Source organism: Daldinia caldariorum, assembly GCF_022478825.1.
Source record: "Daldinia caldariorum strain CBS 122874 unplaced genomic scaffold F4812scaffold_3, whole genome shotgun sequence".
Classification (NCBI taxonomy): Eukaryota; Fungi; Ascomycota; class Sordariomycetes; order Xylariales; family Hypoxylaceae; genus Daldinia; species Daldinia caldariorum.
In genome coordinates, this window is record NW_025953039.1 from 2,609,144 (window position 1) to 2,629,208 (window position 20,065).

Genomic DNA, 20,065 nt, shown 5'->3' on the forward strand with positions numbered 1-20,065 from the left:
CGCCCTTTAATAAGATACCATGCTACCCCTTTGTTAACCCCTGAGGACACAGTCACTGGAACCAACATGTAGCAAGGGTATATGCGATTAATCCAATGTCTTAAGAATGTGAATTGCTGACTTATGGCCTACTTCATGTAGGCATAGGGGGATAACAGGCTGGCCTTAACTATCTTCCAAACCCGAACCATCCCCTCTTCTGCGGTTGTGCCGGCTCGGTCGCCTTTTGCTCCGGTTCGGGGGCCGTAGCTAGAGCTTTCCCAGGGTAATCTATGTAATTCCAAGCAACATCAAAGAACAAAGGCTTGACCGGGATAGGATTGACCTTAGGTGGGAACTCGACCAGGTATTCCAAGTCAACACCGTCTGACGGGTACTCGAACAAGCGTTGCACGAGAGGAGCCCTTGCGCTTGGTGGGGTCGCATTCGTTGTCTTTTGCCGTTGATTATCTATTTCGACAATCGCCCGGCATCTCTGTAGCTCACCTTTTAAGAGGTTATGAAGGAATTGGGTATCAGTTGATCGGATCTCTATGTTACGGGGTGAGGACTCTGGGGAAGAGGTCTCCCGTTTAGAGAAAAAAGCAGCAGCTTGCTCGCACTCGTCAAATGCGTGTTTGGTGAGAACGAGAGCATTATGTGATTGGTTGGTCAGGGAGTGCGACCGCGCAATGGAGAGAGACCTGTTATCTATATAAGTATTCGCGCAAATACGTGCCTATGGGAATATGAGAATATGAGAATGCGGGACTTGTAGTTACTGACTTGAGAGCATGGAAATATTTAGCAGTTGCATCTAATTGCTCTAACAGATCTCTGTCGGCCGCAACACCAGGTAGCTCTTTAATCGATTCAATGCTCTGAAGTGTGGAATCATAAAGCACAACTTTGTCTTTGAGCCGAGATATCTTCCTACTAGGTGGCTCTATCTTAGGCTTTCGAGAGCTGGCGTCTTTCTTGGATTTCCGAGTAGTTGTAGGCGCTGAGTCTAACAAAGCACCGTCGTGTTCGCCGCTCAAAACCCGGTTGCGACCGATTCTCCAGCTGATAACCTGGTAATTGACCGCAGTGCGAGTTATCTGTAGGCTTTGTATTCGAGCGTCGTCCTGAGATACGCCCTCCTCCTTGAGTTCGTCGATAGCGTGTTTGGTGGCATCCACTGCATCCTGACTAGCTATAAGCACTTCATCGTATGCGGCCGCCATCTCTTTCGGCAATATAACGTCAGAAGATGCTAATTTCTCCGTTAGTTGCGCGGTTGCTGCATCTATCGAAGCGAGCGCGAGAGCAATAGCTGCATCCTCTATCTTGACTTCTCGGGACCTCCACGTGATAGTCTGGGGCGCGCTCGGGGCACCAACTTGGCCCTTTTGAGCATCGGAATCGCTCTCCTTCAACAAATCTGGAGCTAGTTTGCCTATTTGTTCGACTAGAGCAGAGTCAGAAGAAGGGAAGGCCTTTCTAGCGATGGTGGGTATCGCCAGGGTCCTTGGAATTTTGGTCTGATAGGCCGCATATCGAATAGAAGGGTCGATGGTGTCGGACAACAAGTCCTTAAAAGTATCCACTTTCATCGATGTAGAGAGCGCCGTATATATGATACGTGCGGTGGCATAGCTCCGCAGGCATGGCTCCCAATTCTGGTTTTCGAACTGAGCGGCACCTCGTATTATAGAAGCATACGCGCGTGCTTCGAGAATGTCGGTGTCGGTAGCGCCAGTCGTAGAGGTGTCGGATAATATTTGGACGAGATGTTCGGCGGCGCGGGCGCCTTTAGCAAGTCTCGATATAATATGGGAACGAGTTCTTCCTGTAATGCCCTTGGAGTCGGTGGAGTGGACTGCCTTGAACCTCATGGCATGTGCCCAAGCACGCTCGGCCGTCAATAATTGTAAGTAAAGAAACCTCGTTACGGTCAGCGATGTGTAAGATCTAATAGGTCAGGCTGCGCATACTCTCGGTTCTCGGACAGGTTCTCGGCCGTGATGGGGCCTTTATTGGTGAACTTGCCACGGTTCTTAGTAGCAATATTCAACCTTTTTCGACATTTATGCAGCTTCTTAGCCAACTGCTTGTGGTAAGTGGTGTAATCGCCATATAGTAGCGCCTGGTTTCTGGCCGAAACCACAAAATTTGTGATATCCATAGCCAGGTAGGAACGTTGAAGCGACTACGGTCAGATGATGTTGTTGATACAGTATATGATGCGATGTTGAGGGCTGAAAATCAAATGTATTAATAACGTCTTTGGTGGATTGATTGAAATATGGTGGGGTTTTTTGGACTGGGCCAGCTTTCAATTCTCCAACGACTTCAAAAATTCGGGTTGACGTGGGGTCGGATCGTTTTTACCTCAGGCTTACATAAACTTAGATACTCCATAGGTACCTAGGTAGGAAGTATCCAGAGTATACATAGGTGCCTACCTATCTAAGATATGGTACCTTAGGTACATGTAGCCTAGCTATCCGTGCAGATACTTCGGTACTTTGGTGTAATAAGGAATGACCCGATGCTTGTGGCTCAAGTGGGGGGGAGCAGATTAGCGATAAACCTTGAAAAAAAAATAAGAAAAGAAAAAGATGCAATAGTTCACCTTTTTCGAGCTAACCTACTTAACCTTACAATATCTTTTATATGTTATGATATCTAACCGAGTAATACTCAAAACCCAGGTATAATGCTTAATATCTGACGCTTTATATCCGCGAGCTGGGGATAGATAGAGTCTATATGCGTCTGGTTAAATTGGACTTTAGTATGAGATGCTGCGTTGTAAGTGATTTATTGATTTCTTCGATTTCTTCGACTTCATATCTTAAAAGTTCATATAACATTCAACTCTACCCCCGTCGACTTTACTCACGCTCATAGAAATTACAGTCTCAATAATGCCTTAAAGTATTATAACCGGGTACCACATTCGATCTTTTCGACTTGCCGACTACTGTGCTGGTGCGCTGTTGTGTTAGGCGGCGGCTATTTGAATCATACCTCTCCCGATGCTGGAGAAGGCGGCCGCCAGTTTGGAACCATGCGGTCTCCATCGAGTAATTCCCGGTGCCACCCAGTCCTTTCGGACTACGAGACAGCTTCAGAACGCTTTTTGGCAGCATGGAGCTGCTGACATCGAGCTTTCTGCCACCTGGCAAGCTTTGATGCATGGTACTTTGGATCTCAACCTGGGTTCCGCACCCGAAGAGGGTAATGGCTCCGTCCTGAGCGCTTCCGCCTTTCTTCTCGATTTTCTATATCCAAGCGGCGCCATGAACCTGATGCGCCGCCTTACCCCTGCCGCGCCCGTCTCTGGTCGTCCCGGTGGCTTCCGTTATAGACAGCGTTTCAGAAAGATCATGCCTCGTCTTTATACGTCCTCGCTTCCTAAGCGCCAAATTCACCGTCCCGGATCCGAAGGTGCTGCTGACCCGAAAGTAAACGAACCTGATAGCGACGTATCGGCTATTCGAGATGACGTCACTCACGAAGAAGACAGCCAGGAGGTGGATTCGGAGAGGATTCAGAGTAAAGCTATCCAGGAAGCGGACGAAGAGGGCGATGTTCTAGTCGATAAGGAACAAGCACTCTCTGGCGTAGATGCAGAAAAACTTGAGCAGTTCGATATAGATGGTGATCATATCACGATCCTCGAGGACTTGCTGAAGAAGAGGAACTTTGAAGATGCAGAGCGTGCTTGGTATCATTACAAGTCCTTGGATGAGCCTTCGCAATCCACCTATATACGACAGGTGCTGCTCTTTCTCTCGAAAAGTGATCGACTATCCGCCCGGTGGAGGGTTTCAGAGTTATTTAGCCAGATACCTTTATCCCAATGGACCAATGAGGTCTTCCTCGCGGGTGTCACAGCTGAGATTAACTTGCAGAACGCGTATCGAGCGCTTGAAATATTCACCAAAGGACTGGAGCATCAAGCCATCGGACTTCCTCCCCTAATTGGTGCCATTGATTTACTCCTTGCTACCGCGTTACGGTCTACGACGCTAGAGCTATTGAGAGACTTATGGCAACTGTACCCCAAAATGGCCACACGGTGGGATTTTGAAGACATTTCGTCATACTTAAGATCTGCAGCTCCTTCTTCTAATCTCGCGGTGTTAACGGATGTGAAGAAGTATTACCCCGACATGGTAGAGAGATGGAATTTCGAAGGCATAACTTCGCAACTCAAACATGTGGCGCTTGTACCCGGGCTTACCGAAAAAGTCATCGAATTTGCGACTCATGGTCCGCAACTGCTCCAAGAAGACGACGGTGCCGAGATCAGTCAGGATGCATTTGACTCTCTCCAGAGGATTCTGGTCCGCAGGGCTCTTTTGTCATGTACTGACGATCAAGTCATCCCTCTGCTTAACCTAACTAAAGACCCTCTAGCTTTCGAAGAGTTCTTACGTACAGCTACCTCCAGGGGTAAAGACCAACTAGGCATTGAGGTATATCGTATCTATCGTGATTTACATGGGAGCGTACCAAGCCACCCCGTCCTCCACGAAATTTTCAAAGCCTATAATAACCTAATTGTGCCAGCGTCGGTAGTGTATGCTGGAGTAGAAATGCTATGGGATGATTGGCATAAATTTCACACCCTTCCTTCATTTAGGGCATTCCAGAGGTACTTGACTTTCTATGCGTCTCGAGGAGATACAGAATATGTCTACGGGTACTGGCGTAAGTTTATTAAATCGTACCGAGGCGACCCTAAACGTCCTGTCCTTTCAGCCAACGACATCTTTTCACATCTTATGCAGGCACATGCCGTCCGAGGGGAAGTCGAGGAAACACAGCGCATCTTCGACCAGATTTCGAGCCAATTCCACCTAGAGCATGATGCGCACCATTGGAACATCCTTCTTAAAGCTTATGTCAAGGCAGGTGACTATGACGGAGCGATATCTGTCTTTGAAAGTCTAGTTAGAGAGAACAAATGGGACCGTTATAGCTACGGGACGATGATGCAAATGTCGGGCGCAAGAGGCGATTTAGGGTTTACAATCGATCTATATCGTCAATTATTGGCTGCTGGTGGGCAAGCGGACGCGGCCATTCTTGGTGCTATCGTCGACGCGTACTGCCGGAATGACCATATGCAGTCTGCTGAAGACGTCTGTATTCGCGCCGCCAGCAAGGGAATTGTTGACGCCCAGATGTGGAATAAGCTCCTTTACTACTACGCGGTTCGGCGAGATCTTGCCAATATCAACAAAGTTCTAGCTCTTATGGCCGACAAGAACATCACTTACAACCAGTATACTTACCGGCAGCTGCTAATAGGTCTCTCCATATGCCGACAATCCGTCAATGCTTTGAACGTCCTGACAACGGCCTTAAGGGATAATATTTTCCCGGTTACAGCGGAACACTTCCATATTGTTATGAGCTCCTTGCTTGTCACAGGAGAGCCCGGTGCCGTCTTGCGACTCGACAAGATGATGCAAGACTATGGGTTTCCCAGTTCAGCCCAGAGTCTGTTCCTGTTAACACAAACGCTTGGGCAGTTTCGAAGTCTACCACCTTTTCAACGAGCACGTTTAACCCCGACGGAGTGGCTTGGCGAAGCATTCCGTTCCTTTTACAGCATATACGGCCTGAGGCGAAAGAGATTATACTTGATGCAACCTGGACGTCGGCACAGCCAGGCGGGCGAGCTGCTGCAGGAAAATACCGAGAAGTCTCACTTTAGTACTATGGTCTCCATGCTAACGGAGCTCAAAGACTACGCTGGGGCTCGGGAGATTGTCGACCTCTACCGTTACATTTTCAAAGGCGAGGAAGACCCGGACGGAATTTTACCCGTGGCAATGCTCAATTCTCTCATGCAAGCGAACTTTCGGGAAGGGAAACTCGGTAGTGTTATAAATACGTGGGAGCTATTCTTCGAAACCGCAAAGAAGGAAGCACGGTCGGCCGATTACGTCGAAGAGCTACCTCACACGCCCAAAGTATCGGCCAAATATCAATATGTGCTATCGACTGGTCTCGTGATCATGCAAAAGCTATACCTCGACAGGGGAGATGCAGCCAGCATCCAAAAGCTAGTCCGGGAGGTTCGCGAGGCAGGGTTCGAGCTAGACAGTAAAAACTGGAATTTTAACATACAAGCACTCGTTCAGTTGAAAGAGTACAAAAAAGCATTTGCGACCTGCGAAGAGATGCTGATGCCAAACTGGACCGGATGGTTTGTGGTACGTACTAGAGAGAGTGTGAAGAACAAGCTGCCTCTGGACCTTCGACGAAAAGGCACGAGCCCGCGGCATCTCCGACCTACGGCTACAACGTTGTATCACCTTACACGAGGCTATATGGAATTAGACAGGCTCAGCGTCTGGTCTAGCGACTATGCTGCAGCACTCCGGGGGATAGAGCAGGAGTGCGTACAAGTGGTTCGAGCTATCAAGTCGATGATTCGGTTACGTTCGCGCCACGAGATAGAGATCATAGGCGAAGAGGACTACGCCGACCTCGATTCCATCAACCCGAGGGACGACGGATTTGCCCCTCCGAAGATAGAAATGGGGAAGGAGGACGAGGATGATGATGGGGATGAAGGCGACGAGTTACGAACTCCCTAACCTACCTAACCTAGCCTAGAATGTTAGGTTAGGTACCTTAGGTACCTACACATATAAAGATGTATATCAAGCCGTGTATATGTAACTCTTGAATCTGTATATTGATTGGACATATTATACTCACTCGATAGATGATAGACTTACGAGGTTAGATAATGAACGACATTGATGCCTTATAGGATTTGTATAGTTTAGACATCTGTGTATATCTTGGTGGATCGATACATGTAAATAAATCATGGTTGTGCATACCTGCCTGCCTGTGTGATATGAGTTTTGACCGATTTGTATGTGGGTCTAAGAGATGCATCCTGGCCGTAAACGGACGATACCTACCTGAACCAACCTATTATAACTCAACGTAAGCTTTCTTTGCCCTTGTTCTTTAGGTAAGAGGTACCTAATTTTATCTAAGGGTTTTCTCTTCCGACTTGGCAAACTCAAACTCGAACACAAATACGAACTGGAACTAGGAATAGAATTCGAATTGGAACTGGAACCACTATTATTGTGATAGTTATTACCGGTAGCGAGAAGAGCAACATGGCGCTCCCGTTCCTGCACCCGTCGGATTTGCTGCCGCCGGGATTCGTGATGGCCCGATGTAAGCCGGAGGACACGAAGGAGATGACTGAAGTCTGGTGAGCCGCATGTTTAGATACCTACGATTCTGGGGATTTGTTTATACTGACTAGACGGGAATATAGTGAGTGTACATTTTTCGTGTTTATATTTATATCGTGCACCCTTATTTATTTTCACGTCATGTATCTTTTTGATATATGTACCTACAGGTACCTACAGGTACCTCCTATATATATAAACTTGGTGCAATGACCACCAAGTGAACAAGGAAGGGGAAACCAATATGTCGAGGAGACCAAGCACCTTGATCCCACCAACGGAGGGATTAGAAGCTGGGTAACCCTACCTCCCCGCGGGGTTGAACAAAAAAGCAACGTAGACACAAGAAGATTAAATACCTAAGGTAACTAACCCCCCACCGCCGACGCAGTCATAAACGCCTTCACCCGAAGCCCGGACTTCACATACTGGTGGTCGCCGTCCCTAGACGTCATGCGCGCGTGGCACTCCTCCCGGATCCGGGGGCGCTTCGGGGACGCTCGCACGCAGCAATTCAAAGTATCCGCTACCACCGCCACGAGCGGCAGCGCCGTCGTCGCGTTCGCGAAATGGGACCCGCCCGCGGCGATGAAGGGGTTGCGAGCAGGGTTTGCGGTTTACGACGAGGAGGAGGGGAAGGAGACGGAGATGGAGACGAGGGACGAGGATGGGAAAATCATTGCTGGAGAAGAGGGAGGAGGGGTCCCCCAGAAGAAGAAGAAGTTAACGGCGCCCGAAGGCGCGGACGAGGCTCTGTATGAGGAGTTTTTCGACGGGCTGGAGAGGATGGGGGAGAAGTGGAGGACGAGCGAGAAGTTGGGTATGTGAGAACGAATCTCTTCGACTCTTGTTTATTTTGTCCTTAACTGGCTCATCCCCCCCCCCCTTTTTTTTTTTTTTGTATTTCTATTTCACGCCCAACCCCATAACACCTCCCTCGATACTCATAATATACACTTCACCCCCTATTTCCCGTGCGCGCTAACAGCAACTCTCCCCCCCCCCTTCCCCCCTAGTCCTCTCCATAATCTGCACCGACCCGGCCTACCACGGCCAGGGCATCGCCGGCGCCTTGCTGCGGCCGGTCCTCGCGCTCGCGGACGAGGAGCGCATCCCCGCGTACCTCGAGGCCTTGCCCCTAGCCGTGCCGCTGTACCGGCGCCTCGGCTTCCAGCCCGTCGACCGGCTGGAGTACGACTTGACCAAGGCGGGAAGGGACGGGAAGGCGGTGCTGACGATCATGCTGCGGGAGCCGCAGTCGGCGGCGGTGTGAGCGGTGAGCGGTGAGAAGATTCCGAGGAGGTAGCGAGGTACATAAGGTAGGTAGGTAGCTTACCAATTTGGCATTATACGCAAGGTAAACAATCGGCACCAATCGACATTAAGTTATTCATCATCATCTTTTTCTTCTGGATCTCGTTCGGTGTCATGTGCTGATTGGTTGGCCATCCGAGCTTGACCTTGGTTTCGACCCCGGAAGCGCATATGTACGTATGAGATGTCTGAGGACAATGCCCCACGGCTCGTCGACGAAAGGAATTACTTCGTGTGTCGATGGGATTGGACATTGGGTAATTCCTACTAGTAATACGCAACTCGACAAACCTGGAACGGGAAACCTTGGCAGGGGAAACTTGTTTTATATTACGTTATGTAGTTTTTACAGTTGCCATGACTAGGCAGGTACCTACCTTAGATATATACAAGTGCTGGTTTAGCTATAGGAGGTATGCATGCCGGTTGCATGAAGCTCTCTATCCTTACTATATTTAACCCTAGATATAGGTAGGTATGTAGTAAACATACTATACCTACCTACCTAGGTACTTAGTGAATGCGAAGAGCCTGCCTGCTGTCTATGAGACTATTCAGAGCATCACTATAAAGAGTAACTCATCGAACTCGGTATAATCCCGTGTCACGAAGCACAAGCTGGCTTACCTCGTTATTAATAACGGTTTTTGTGTGCATGAGTCCGCCTGTACGTGTCCGACAACATTAGACAAAAAAGGGGAAGAGGGCAGAAGCAGAGACAGACAGACAGAGACAGACAGATAACGAGAAGACATAATGAGCCAGTTCACCTACCCTAGGTACCTACTCAGCAACCAGCAAATGGTGTGTAGGACAAGTCGCAAAAAGTCGAGCGGGCAGCCGTGTCCGTCGGGGAATTTCCCATCGTCCCCTCCAAGCCAGGCCATGCTTCGACGCAACCTAAGGCTACCTGCCGCATCGCAAAGCCCCGTGTTATACTCTCTTCCCGGTGCCTGGAGGCGCTGGCGCGTGCTGATTCGATTGCTTTGCTTTGCTTTGCTTCGCCCGTCCCACAACGGGGGTTTGCACTTGCTGCAGCCGCTTTACCTCCCAGTAACGATCTCGTGCATGAGGTATGCTTCCAGTCTTAGATGAGGTACCTATGTAAAGAGTTCATCTGATAAGGGAGAGGTATGGAAGTTTGAAAAACAGGAATATAATAGCGTCCCTTATGCAGGTAAGGCAAGAAGAAGGCAAGGCAGGTTTGGGTGGACGAGCTTGGCGATAATATACTAGACCCTCTTCCCCTGTGCACGTGGCTCTAGCTATATTGCGTGTGAATATGGTGTCTCCTAGCTAGGTTTTGTGTTGTCATGTGAGTTGCCTAGACCCTGTTGTGCCAGGTATGATTTTATGCTGTTTCCTTTTCTTTTTCTTGGTTCTGCGGAAAGGGGTAAAGAATATGTATAAGATAGATGAACTGAAGGTTGGACAAGCCCAGCAAACACGGTTGATCAGATAAGCAAGTCATGTTCAAGCATCTCCTTTGACCGAAGGTGGGACCCGGTAGGACCCGGTAGGAGATACCGGGTATTTATAATATGCTTATAATATGCGTGGGATTGTCAATTCGGTAGGTATCGTGAAGGTTGATCAATCGAATCGGTACTTCCTAAGCTAAGCTTATAGGTACCTAATCCTATTACATATTGACAACATGCAATTAAGAATAACCGGAAATAATTATGCGCCTATCTGGACCGGTCGTTATGATGTACAGCAATCTGTATGATCGGCAGGCTTGACAGGACGATCATAGGACTAGGGGAAATGAGGTAGTTAGGAGTTCGTACAATACATACTGTAGGCCCTGGCATAATGCATGAACGGCTCAACGCCGTTTAGCTGGCCGCGTCGCCGGCCACGTCGCATCGCCATTTCGTTTCGGATTGTTCGCTATCGCCGTAGGATCTGCTGCGTGTCTAGTGTCTACATACGGACAAGAGACATCGTTTGTTTTTCTTGGCACTGCAGATCTACGGACGATGAGCTTTGGGTTTTTTAGATCTAGATCCGGCATTATTATCCACCAACCGTGCGTTTTATCGCGTTATTGTTACTGTAATACCCGCTGTTGCATCGGTCCGCTTAAGATTAATACCTAGTAGATCCGAATTGAGTCCCATTGAGCTCGTCCAATCTCAATATTTTCGAGTTTTGGTTTCGTTCGAAGGACTCAAGAAGCATCGCCTACTGCTTCCTATTACAGACAGATGACTTTACCTGTTATAAGGTACCTAGGTAACTATAGACATCGAAATGAAAGGGGTCAGGGACCTTGACGTGAGGACGGAAAGAGAAACAAACTGGCAAAATTATAATTCCTAGGCGGGTTGGGCTATTCCACATTCTGACGAGGAGCAGCGCTTGCACCCACTTCCCCGGGACCGACTAATAGCAATCTTGAAACGGCGCAATGTGCTGTAAGCGATCCGTCGCCAAGTACTACGTATGAAAAAATCAAATAATTTGTCTGAATCGTTTCGTGGCTGAATGAGAGCATCCCATGTTCAATTTGAAACACGTTTTAGCGCGCCTAACTCGCTGTCTGGCTGCTAAACTAAGCTTAAAAGTTGTTATACCGTTCCGCCGCGTCGTGCCACAGAATAACGGCAATAAGGACGGACGTACGAGGCGTTCCCCGTGTTGGTGTAGTGGCAGGTACATACATAGTACATACCTAACCTAGCATAACCTAACCTTAGGTACCTAGTACCTAGTTGATGGTTCTTTTTGTGGCTCTTCCAGACTGAAAGCCACCGAATGGCCATCTGGGGAGAAATGGTCTCTGCAGTGCCGATCTTCGAACACTGGGCTAGACCGCCTTTAAAGCAGGTACCAAGAACTTTGTACGTAGCACAAGTCCGCCACGTTCACGGTCTGCATGTTCATGTCTGCATGTACAGAACATCGCTAGTAGTGTTGGAGCGGTTTCACTGGCCGACAATGCATTGTCCTTGTCCTATTATAAGTGCATGACTCGTGCCATAGGAAGAAAACAGGTCATTTTTTTTTTCCTTCCCTACCTTGATGCTATGAGGATAGCCTATCGATGTGACAACTATTATGAGTCTATGACCGAACAAATCATAGGGTTAGGATCAGTTAAAGTTAGGATGAGGCTAATGGCATAAAGGATTCCTTTCTTTTCCTTTCTTACCAAATAAATATATGGGCAGACTGGGTAGATCTTACCAGACCTGTTTCGTGTAGCCTCCTCCTGTTCTTTAATAATTACCTAAATAAGCCTATTAGAAATTGTCGGGCAATAAAGGGTGATCCGACTTGTTGGTACAGCTGTAAGGAATGGTATGTATAGTTTCTTTACAAGGTCTGGACGCAACTTGCGTATGTATAAAAACAACATTAACAGAAGGGATATGATCGTACATTGAAGATTGGTTGGAATTAGAATGGGAGGGGGAGAAGATGTTTATAATATTCATATAATGAAGGTGTGCTGGTTGAGACATGCATGTACGAAACATAAGGTACCTCCTAATGTATTCCGTAGAACTTACACAAATTCGTTGCATGTGTTCTTCAGCCCTACCTATTTAAACAGTCCTATGGCCTCCAATTCTAGAATAAGTCAGCATGTGATACGTTCTTTCCTAGCTTACCTATGGATTGTGAGCATTTCGGTTCATTTGTAAGGCAACTGCTTGAATTGTAATTGAAGTCGAAAGTGCTGTCCTCGGACTACAAGTATATTTCCAATCCGGCTAATTTTAAGCTTACCTAGGTTGGTACCTAATCGTAGTTTAGTCAAGGTTTTAGGTTATTAAGTTGGGACTTCCATCTTATATGGAAGATGCGTAAAGTAACAGCATGTACCTACATAAGGTACATGTATCGTAGGCGTCAATATAGGTATAGTATTATTATTTTTAATTCTTAGGAATATGTGCTTAGCAATTTTGATCGTTGAAGCATGGTAATTACATTATTTTGGACTGTTACAGAAAATCACTTATAACAGAATTAATCACAGGAAGTAATTTAAGAGGACACATGAGTGTCCATGCATGTAAGTAAAAAGACGGATATGTGCGTGCAGTCTCAGATATCTGGAATAGGTATTATACAGCACGGATAGGTGCATATGGTTGGTACGTGTAGCTTCCAAGGTTCTTACCTCCAGGGTTGTACCTTACGTTAGGTACTGACTGTTAGCCTTTAGGTACTTGCGTACTGTACTTAGTACAATAGTGTACATAACCTCACCGTTACCCATACGCTAACTTCCAGTCCCACTCGAGTACCTAATAAGGGTCCATCTCTGAGACGAATGGGAGAACAACTGGTACAAGCTGGGCTCCCCCAATCCACAATTCGTAAGTGTACCTAAGTACCTATCTACATAGTATCCCCTCCAAAGCCGTGGATTCCCCCCTTTCTTGTACTCTCCGAACTTAATTCACTTTTTATCATTTGTGAATCACTGAATAGGATTTACATGAGAATCCCGAAAAATACTGAATCTGTTTTTTTAATGATTGTTACGTTTGTCACGCCTCCCTTTTTCTTCTCTTACATGAAATCGACAAACCAGATTCTTCTCCCCTGTTCCTGAAATACTGTTCACTAGACGGCCCGTGGCCATATTTTTTTTTTCTAAGTGGGCTGGTTTCACCTGTCCGCCTCTCCTGTCTCGCCTTTTTGGCTTGTTACCTATTATTCAACATTCAACGCCTCAAATTTATTTGCCTCTTAGCTACCAATTCACTGCGCGCAGTACACACCACCGTCGTGCCTCAGGTACTAGGTCTCGATACCTATCACATTTGTCCTCATCGCTTTCTTACTCACTTTATTCCGACATTGTCCCACTGATCAAGTCTATGAGAAAACTACCCAACCATCAGCTCCGACGACATAGATCCTACACCTCCTTATACCAACCTCTACTAACCGTTCGCCCACGCGCTTGGTGTATCTTTTTATACTTGACCATACCGCATTTTCGAGTTATTTCCCTTGGAGGTTATTAGATAATAGGCTTCATGCTGCGATACCTCTGGTCTTGATCGCCTTTCATGACGCTCCGAGCCTAGGTCGATACTTTCCTATTAGTTAAACCAAACTATCAAGTAACCCGTCAGTTTGGCTACGTCGTCTTGCCTTGGACATAAATTCGTGTTGAACACGTACAATATCTGGACATAATGGACGAATATACGGAAGCTCCAATGGAGAGTGATGATGTCTTTCCCTGCAAAGGGTGCGGTGAGGTAGGCAAAGGCCGTTTATCTACTGAGGGATATCATTGCTAAGATGTACTGTTACTCCAGATACTTGAGGAGGGTAAAGCATTTGAATTAGGTAGGTTCAACGCCTCTTCCAATCTCGTCTTAACTTGCGGTCAATACCTTCATTACTTTAGCTCAGAAAACCCATACTTGATGTACAATTATTCTAACTACCCTATAGCCGGAAATCGATGGCATCTTAATTGTTTCCGATGTAACACCTGCGGTACCCTTCTCGACTCGGACGCAAACCTTCTGTTGCTAGGAGACGGCTCACTTATCTGCAATAACTGCACTTACAGCTGTAGCGCTTGCGGCGAGAAGATTGAGGACCTTGCAATACTTACTGGTGACCAGGCTTTCTGTGCTGCCTGCTTCCGATGCAGAAATTGCAAGAGGAAAATTGAAAACCTGCGATATGCAAGAACATCACAAGGAATTTTTTGCATGAACTGTCACGAATCCTTGATGGCTAGGCGTAGAAAGAAATCCAAAGCTGCCGCCCAGGCAAAGGCGCGCGAAAAAGACGCATCACCAATGATTGTCGACAAATCTCTCCCGGCACTCCCTCCTAATGCAATACCGCCAAATGCCTTTTCCGACGACAGAGTTGATCCCGATTACGACACGCCTACAGAACTCTCGCCTCGACCACGACCAGCACATCCTCGAAACGATTCGTCAAGAAGCAATTCAAGACCATCCAGATCACCTGAACGTTCGGTCGACCACAACGCAAGAGATGATGGAATGACTCTGAATTCGCGGACTTATCGAAACAATCGCAACTCATCCATGTTCTCAGGAAGCGAGGTTGGAGGTAATACCACTGCAGATGATCAAAGCTTCTTCATTCCAGTTGCTTTAGACCCAAGTCCGGTACCTTCCACAACCCCTCGATCGACCTCAGAGGCTCTGGCCGACCCCAACAGGAAGCTGAAAGACAAAGATTATTTCAGTCTGCCAAAGCCAACTACAACTACTGGCTCAGACCGAAGGGATACCTCGCAAACGTCCACGCCGCATATTGCTTTCCAAGAGAAGGGAAGACAATCTTCTGTTGATCACGAGAGTCCGCCTCCTAGGGACATAGGAAGAAAGCTTTCTAAGTCTTCCAGAAGCGATAAGAACGCGCCACCTAAATCAACCCCTCCGGAAGACTGGTCTCAGAAGATACCGAATGGGAAGTCTCACTCTTCGGATGATTTCAAGTTGCAGGAAGCACCTAAGAGCAAGAAGACTGATTCGCGGTCGGATTCACAATCGAACGCCGTTCAGGATTCTACTCTTTCTAGGGGTAGCAGCAGTTCTAGCCGGAACGACAGTTCACCTCAGCATTTGAACACAGGTGATAAGACGGGCACCCCTCGTACTTCACAGGATTCTCGCCCCAAAGAAGACGATGAAGTGCGTTCCAACGACTCTCTACCTGCATCAATTAGCAATAATGGGAAGCCAGTTACCAGAAAAGAACTCCCCCCTACTGCCTCTAGAAACGGTAAGTTTTGGAAACAAGGCATCCCGGCTTTGACTAACAGTCTTTTAGTAAACGGTGCAGCATCTCGACCCGCCGAACAAAAACTTTCTGATGCGTATATGACCCCAAGGGCGCCGCCTGCTCCGCCAGTGTTGACTTCGGGTCAGGAGTCGATGAGTTCGAATGGTGAAAGCAAAACGTCGCCTAAATTGCCGAGATGGAGCGCAGGTGGTGACTTCAGTATGGATGAAGACATGGCTCGTATTCTAGGTACGGATGAGGGTTCTTCCTCCATACTTCGCCGGGTTTCGAACGCGGTGCGGCATGGACGGACTAATAGCACTGAGTCAAGCACTAACCTTCCTCGAGTTGGCCATACTCGGAGCGCCAGTGAAACAACGCGCACGACTACATCGCCTCGTTGGCCTAAGACCCCCATAGCCGAGGATGCCCTGAATGGTAACATACACGATCTTACAAGTCCCTTGTCGGTAAATTCGAACGATGACCCGGTCCTATTGAAACGACGATTACGAAACTCGGAACAGAGAGTCGCAGAATTGGAACGCCAGTTCAATAACGAGAAAGACCTGAAGACTCTTAACCAGAAGCTCGAGGAGAAGCGGAAGACGGTTTCCGTATTGGATACTCAAACTGAAATAATGATTCGTCAGTTGGAAGTGCTGGCCGGATACGTGGAAAGGGCTAAGGATACTAAGCGACCTATTGACCCCCGCGAGTTAGAGGAATCTGCACTGAAGGATTTTGTACAGAAGCTCGAAAAGCTCAAGCAGTCCATGTCAGCTAGCCTGGAGCAGCTCCATACCGAGCGAGATGAACTTGTTGAAGAGAAGAACAGAGCAATTGCCGAAAGAGATCGTGCTCGAGCGGAATTTGAACAACTTGTGTCTAAGAACGCACAGTTGGCCGACTTGAACAACGATCTCACGAACCAGATCCAGGGACGATTCAAGAACCATTCAGACCCGAGATCGCCTCCAAACGGACTTGGAATCTACAACCAGCACAAGGGTTCATCGAATCATTCGGTCAGCTTGGACAGCTCCAGCATCCAGACCGGTACGACAGTCCTTGCTGGAGACCACGAAGAGCCAATCCTCGAGGCCGGACCAACCGTAGTGAAGATAGGAAAGGGTCAGGTCAAGAAGTTCAACTGGAAGAAGGGATCAAAAGCCATGGCTCAGAACATTGCCAAGGGTGTAAACCGTACAGTTGTCGCCTTCCAACAACCAGAACGTGAGCGTCACCAGCTAGGCATGGCTGGCGAAAGCATTGGTCTCCCTTACAACATGACGGTTGTACCTGTTGAGTCACCAGTTACGCATACACCTATAAATGGCCAACAAAATCGACAAGCTGTAGACGGAGGTCGCCAAGGTTTCTTCGGATTCAAGAAGGGAAATACACTCCCAAGAACGATGACAGCAATTAACGTATCATCCCCGGCTCTCGCCGAGGCGCCCTCAGTTCTCTTTGGCTCTGAACTAGCAGAGAGGGCTGATTACGAGCGCCGTCAGATCCCGTGCGTTGTAACGCGGTGTATTGAAGAGGTCGAGCTCAGGGGTATGGATATGGAAGGTATCTACCGGAAGACCGGTGGAAACTCCCAGACCAAGGCTATCCAAGAAGGGTTCGATAAGAATGAGAACTTTGATATTTCGGATCCGGACATAGACATCACGGCTGTGACAAGCGTACTGAAACAGTATTTTAGGAAGCTGCCGACACCATTGCTCACATTTGATGTTTATGACCGCATACTTGAGACAAATTGTAAGTATTAACCGCAGAAAGCCCTTGAGGATTGGACGAAACTAATGCAATGTAGCACTTGCGAGTGACGAGGAGAAATGCACGCATCTGCAAAGTGTATTCCAGCAGCTCCCGCCTCAGCACAAGGATTGTCTTGAATTTTTGATGTTCCATCTTCATCGTGTCGCTGAGCGAGAACGAGATAACCTTGTAAGTAATTGCACTGTTTAATATTGAGCCTGGTGAGTCTGGTGAGCTAACGTTTGTGTAGATGACCCCCAAGAATCTTGCTGTGGTTTTTGCACCTACCATCATGCGAGACCACAATATTGAGCGAGAAATGACAGACATGCACGCTAAGAATCTTGCTGTGCAATTTATCATTGAGAATACCCACAACATTTTCACTTAAAACAAGTTGAGGTTCTCTCCTATTTTATGCATCCATACACCTACTCGGCATTTGTACATACTAGACCGAAGGACGAACGTGGTTTGCCAGTTCGGCAGTGAAACCACACGGGAGTCAACAGCATTCACGTCTAAGCCCGGAGTTCTTTTTTTTTCACAGGGGGTTATGACCGTATGATCGGTTGAGGTTGAGAGCCCTGGCACACGGCTGTGCTTGGCTCGGCTTGGCACGGCATTGGATTTTTCTTCAGCTTTTCTTTCCCTTCTTCCCCGGGAGACGTAACGGCGGCTCTTTTTACTGTCTTTTCTGTCATTCACGGTAGGAAATTTAATGATATCCTTGAGAGCATTGCGAATTTTGTTTCTTCCGTTCCTTTTTTTTCTTTTCTTTTTTAATCACGTCCACAATGGAACAATCTCCTTCTCCTCCCCTTCCCTTCGGCCATCGGACAACCCGACCCGATATATGTAGGAGAACGACGCTGGCGTGTATTCATGAAAGATGGAGGGTGAAAATGAAGGAAGGCCGAAAAGATAGGAAGCACGAAGGTGAAGATGAGAGAAAAATGCAAAAGGGGAGGGATGTGAAAGGATGAAGGGAGATGACATTATTTCCCGAGACGTTACTGATTGTGTAGGGGTTAGGGGGTGATGTGTAAACTTGATAGGTCTTGATGCAAGGCAAGACGGTCTTGACAGGGCTGGTGAAATAGATCATTGGCAAACAAAAAAAAACTAGTCGTCTGAACAGATTAGCTGGGCCAAACCATATTATGAAATGTGTGACTGGTGCGAATTAGCTTCTAGAACGTGAGAATTAACCTTCTGTATTAGAGGCCCTGCCTCCTTTTTTTGTTGGCTTGATTTGATATCTTCGCCCGGTTAGCATTCGATAAGTAAATCATATAAATTACAATTCGAGAGACAAAGCTGTAGTTGCAAGTAATATAAGTTTGCTACCTTTGCTCTTTATACATACATCCGTCTCTCTATGTCTTCCTCTCCTTTCCCATCGTGCCTTTCGTATGTATGCATACTACCTCTCAGCCACTCATCTCTCAAATCAACGCGTGTTCTAAAAGCGCATATTTAAACACCGGGTACCTAGGCTTCCTTTACTAGTTACCTGAACTAACCTAGGTACGTAGTAAACCACTCAGCACCACATATGCATGTATGTATATATTAGGTGTCTACCTTACCTTACCTTACCTTACCTTACCATACTTTTCCTACCTTTGGGGGGGCTTTTTTGTTTTACGAGGTTCGACGTGATATATTTTGGGGGCACAAGATGAAGCTACGGAGTGTTCTTCGAAGAAGGCTTCTTTTGGAACCACGTATAGAGATATAGTGCATCATCCCCGGTGCCTCCTATAATATATATGCTAGGCACCTAGCCTATGCTTGTTAGCTTACATAGAAGCATGCAAGTAAGACGATCGTGTTAGTTCGCTTTCCTACCAGGTACCTAAGGTATTTATTCTATTTGATCTAGTTGCGTCTAATAGTGGTGCTTAATAGTTGGGGGACTATAAGCATATGTACTTGCTAACCTGCCTACCTAAACCTATTTATTATACCGGCTAAACTAGACTCAGACCCTCTATCGTGAGGTGAGATTCCGTTTATACCGCGGAAGAAATCCGCAGCAATGTCTAATTCTGCTTATATGCATCAGGCTAGCTATAGATATAGATACTAATAGTGGTAGCTGATGACACTTTTTCTTTTCTTTGAGCCTCATACTACGTAAGGATCGTGTTCATATACGATCGAGCGGCGGATCCAGGAGAGGTTGATTGGAAAGATGTATGATATTTAGTTGTAGTAGCCAACTACGATCAGATTGCGGTTGAGGTTATCTAGAAGCCGGATCCAGATAGCTCTACGGAGATTGTTCAGGTTGCTTAAGTTAAGTTACAGCCAGATGATTCGAGGGGGGGATCAATGCCTATTTATGATCTGTAACCGGGAATATAGGTGCCGAGTTGCACAAGTCACGAATAGGAAGATAGATGGCCACATATTCTTCAAGCAGGAAGCGGATAGCGGTAGCATTTGACAGTGGCCTTGTCCGGCCTGTGCGCTGTCAAAAACGTGGAAGGCTTGCTCGCCCAACCTGCTTGCTGGCTACCTAGATCCTACCCGCGTTGGCTGTACAAAACAATACCTACCATGTACTATGTACGTAAGTAAGCCTCCGTCTGACATGCATACCTTAAGTAGGCAAGACATCTAGTAGACGTGCGATTGCTACCCACTCTAGGTATCGCTTTTACATAGTAGTGTAAAAAGGTCTAGACGAGCTGAAGGCCACCAAAACCCTCCTCACCTTCCTATTGCTGTACCAACTAATCTTACCTTTTTTTCATTTCGCGCCGAGGAAATCAAATCCCTCTTCGTTAATTTATGGGGAACGACGCCGATTGATCAGAATGTCGTGTTCGAAAGGATGGGATGTAACCGTCATTAATCTCGTCGTCCTAATCCGAGAGACGCATGACTTTTCTTTGGACATGTGATTTTTAATAGTTCGAATTCAAGTAGGTTAGGTTAGGTAGGTATAATACATATATGCCGACGTAGTTCGCTATCCCACATATGCGTATTATGTATGTAATAGTGTC

At 47.1% G+C, this 20,065-nt stretch overlaps 4 protein-coding genes across 4 annotated transcripts; 3 read left to right on the forward strand and 1 right to left on the reverse strand.

Annotated features, from left to right (window-relative positions):
* Nucleotides 1–24: 24 nt before the first annotated feature.
* On the reverse strand, nt 25–2,282 carry F4812DRAFT_284396 (uncharacterized protein). Its single transcript, XM_047931065.1, has 3 exons — nt 1,956–2,282; nt 766–1,905; nt 25–683 (listed from the first exon to the last, which is right to left on the reverse strand). Exons 1-3 carry the CDS (start codon nt 2,144–2,146, stop codon nt 170–172), a joined length of 1,845 nt encoding a protein of 614 aa, XP_047793287.1. The 5' UTR covers nt 2,147–2,282; the 3' UTR covers nt 25–169.
* A 492-nt stretch (nt 2,283–2,774) lies between these two features.
* F4812DRAFT_284494 (uncharacterized protein) lies at nt 2,775–6,644 on the forward strand. Its single transcript, XM_047931066.1, has 2 exons — nt 2,775; nt 2,884–6,644. The coding sequence occupies exon 2, from the start codon at nt 3,003–3,005 to the stop codon at nt 6,582–6,584; it is 3,582 nt and encodes a 1,193-aa protein (XP_047793288.1). The 5' UTR covers nt 2,775; nt 2,884–3,002; the 3' UTR covers nt 6,585–6,644.
* Nucleotides 6,645–6,972: 328 nt separating this feature from the next.
* Nucleotides 6,973–9,064, forward strand: F4812DRAFT_419674 (uncharacterized protein). Its single transcript, XM_047933369.1, has 3 exons — nt 6,973–7,224; nt 7,600–8,028; nt 8,225–9,064. Exons 1-3 carry the CDS (start codon nt 7,128–7,130, stop codon nt 8,479–8,481), a joined length of 783 nt encoding a protein of 260 aa, XP_047793289.1. The 5' UTR covers nt 6,973–7,127; the 3' UTR covers nt 8,482–9,064.
* A 4,626-nt stretch (nt 9,065–13,690) lies between these two features.
* Nucleotides 13,691–17,436, forward strand: F4812DRAFT_456987 (RhoGAP-domain-containing protein; the record flags this gene model as incomplete). Its single annotated transcript, XM_047937083.1, has 6 exons — nt 13,691–13,756; nt 13,817–13,847; nt 13,956–15,272; nt 15,321–17,045; nt 17,101–17,234; nt 17,296–17,436. The coding sequence occupies 6 exons, from the start codon at nt 13,691–13,693 to the stop codon at nt 17,434–17,436; spliced, it is 3,414 nt and encodes a 1,137-aa protein (XP_047793290.1).
* Between the last annotated feature and the right edge of the window lie 2,629 nt (nt 17,437–20,065).

Coding starts and splice junctions, on each gene's coding strand:
- F4812DRAFT_284396 (XM_047931065.1), bottom strand. CDS start 2,146: ATGGATATCACAAATTTTGTGGTTTCGGCCAGAAACCAGGCGCTACTA. Junction 1,906..1,955: donor AACCTGTCCGAGAACCGAGA/GTATGCGCAGCC, acceptor GACCGTAACGAG/GTTTCTTTACTTACAATTAT. Junction 684..765: donor AAATATTTCCATGCTCTCAA/GTCAGTAACTAC, acceptor TATAGATAACAG/GTCTCTCTCCATTGCGCGGT.
- F4812DRAFT_284494 (XM_047931066.1), top strand. CDS start 3,003: ATGCTGGAGAAGGCGGCCGCCAGTTTGGAACCATGCGGTCTCCATCGA.
- F4812DRAFT_419674 (XM_047933369.1), top strand. CDS start 7,128: ATGGCGCTCCCGTTCCTGCACCCGTCGGATTTGCTGCCGCCGGGATTC. Junction 7,225..7,599: donor GAAGGAGATGACTGAAGTCT/GGTGAGCCGCAT, acceptor CCGCCGACGCAG/TCATAAACGCCTTCACCCGA. Junction 8,029..8,224: donor GAGGACGAGCGAGAAGTTGG/GTATGTGAGAAC, acceptor CTTCCCCCCTAG/TCCTCTCCATAATCTGCACC.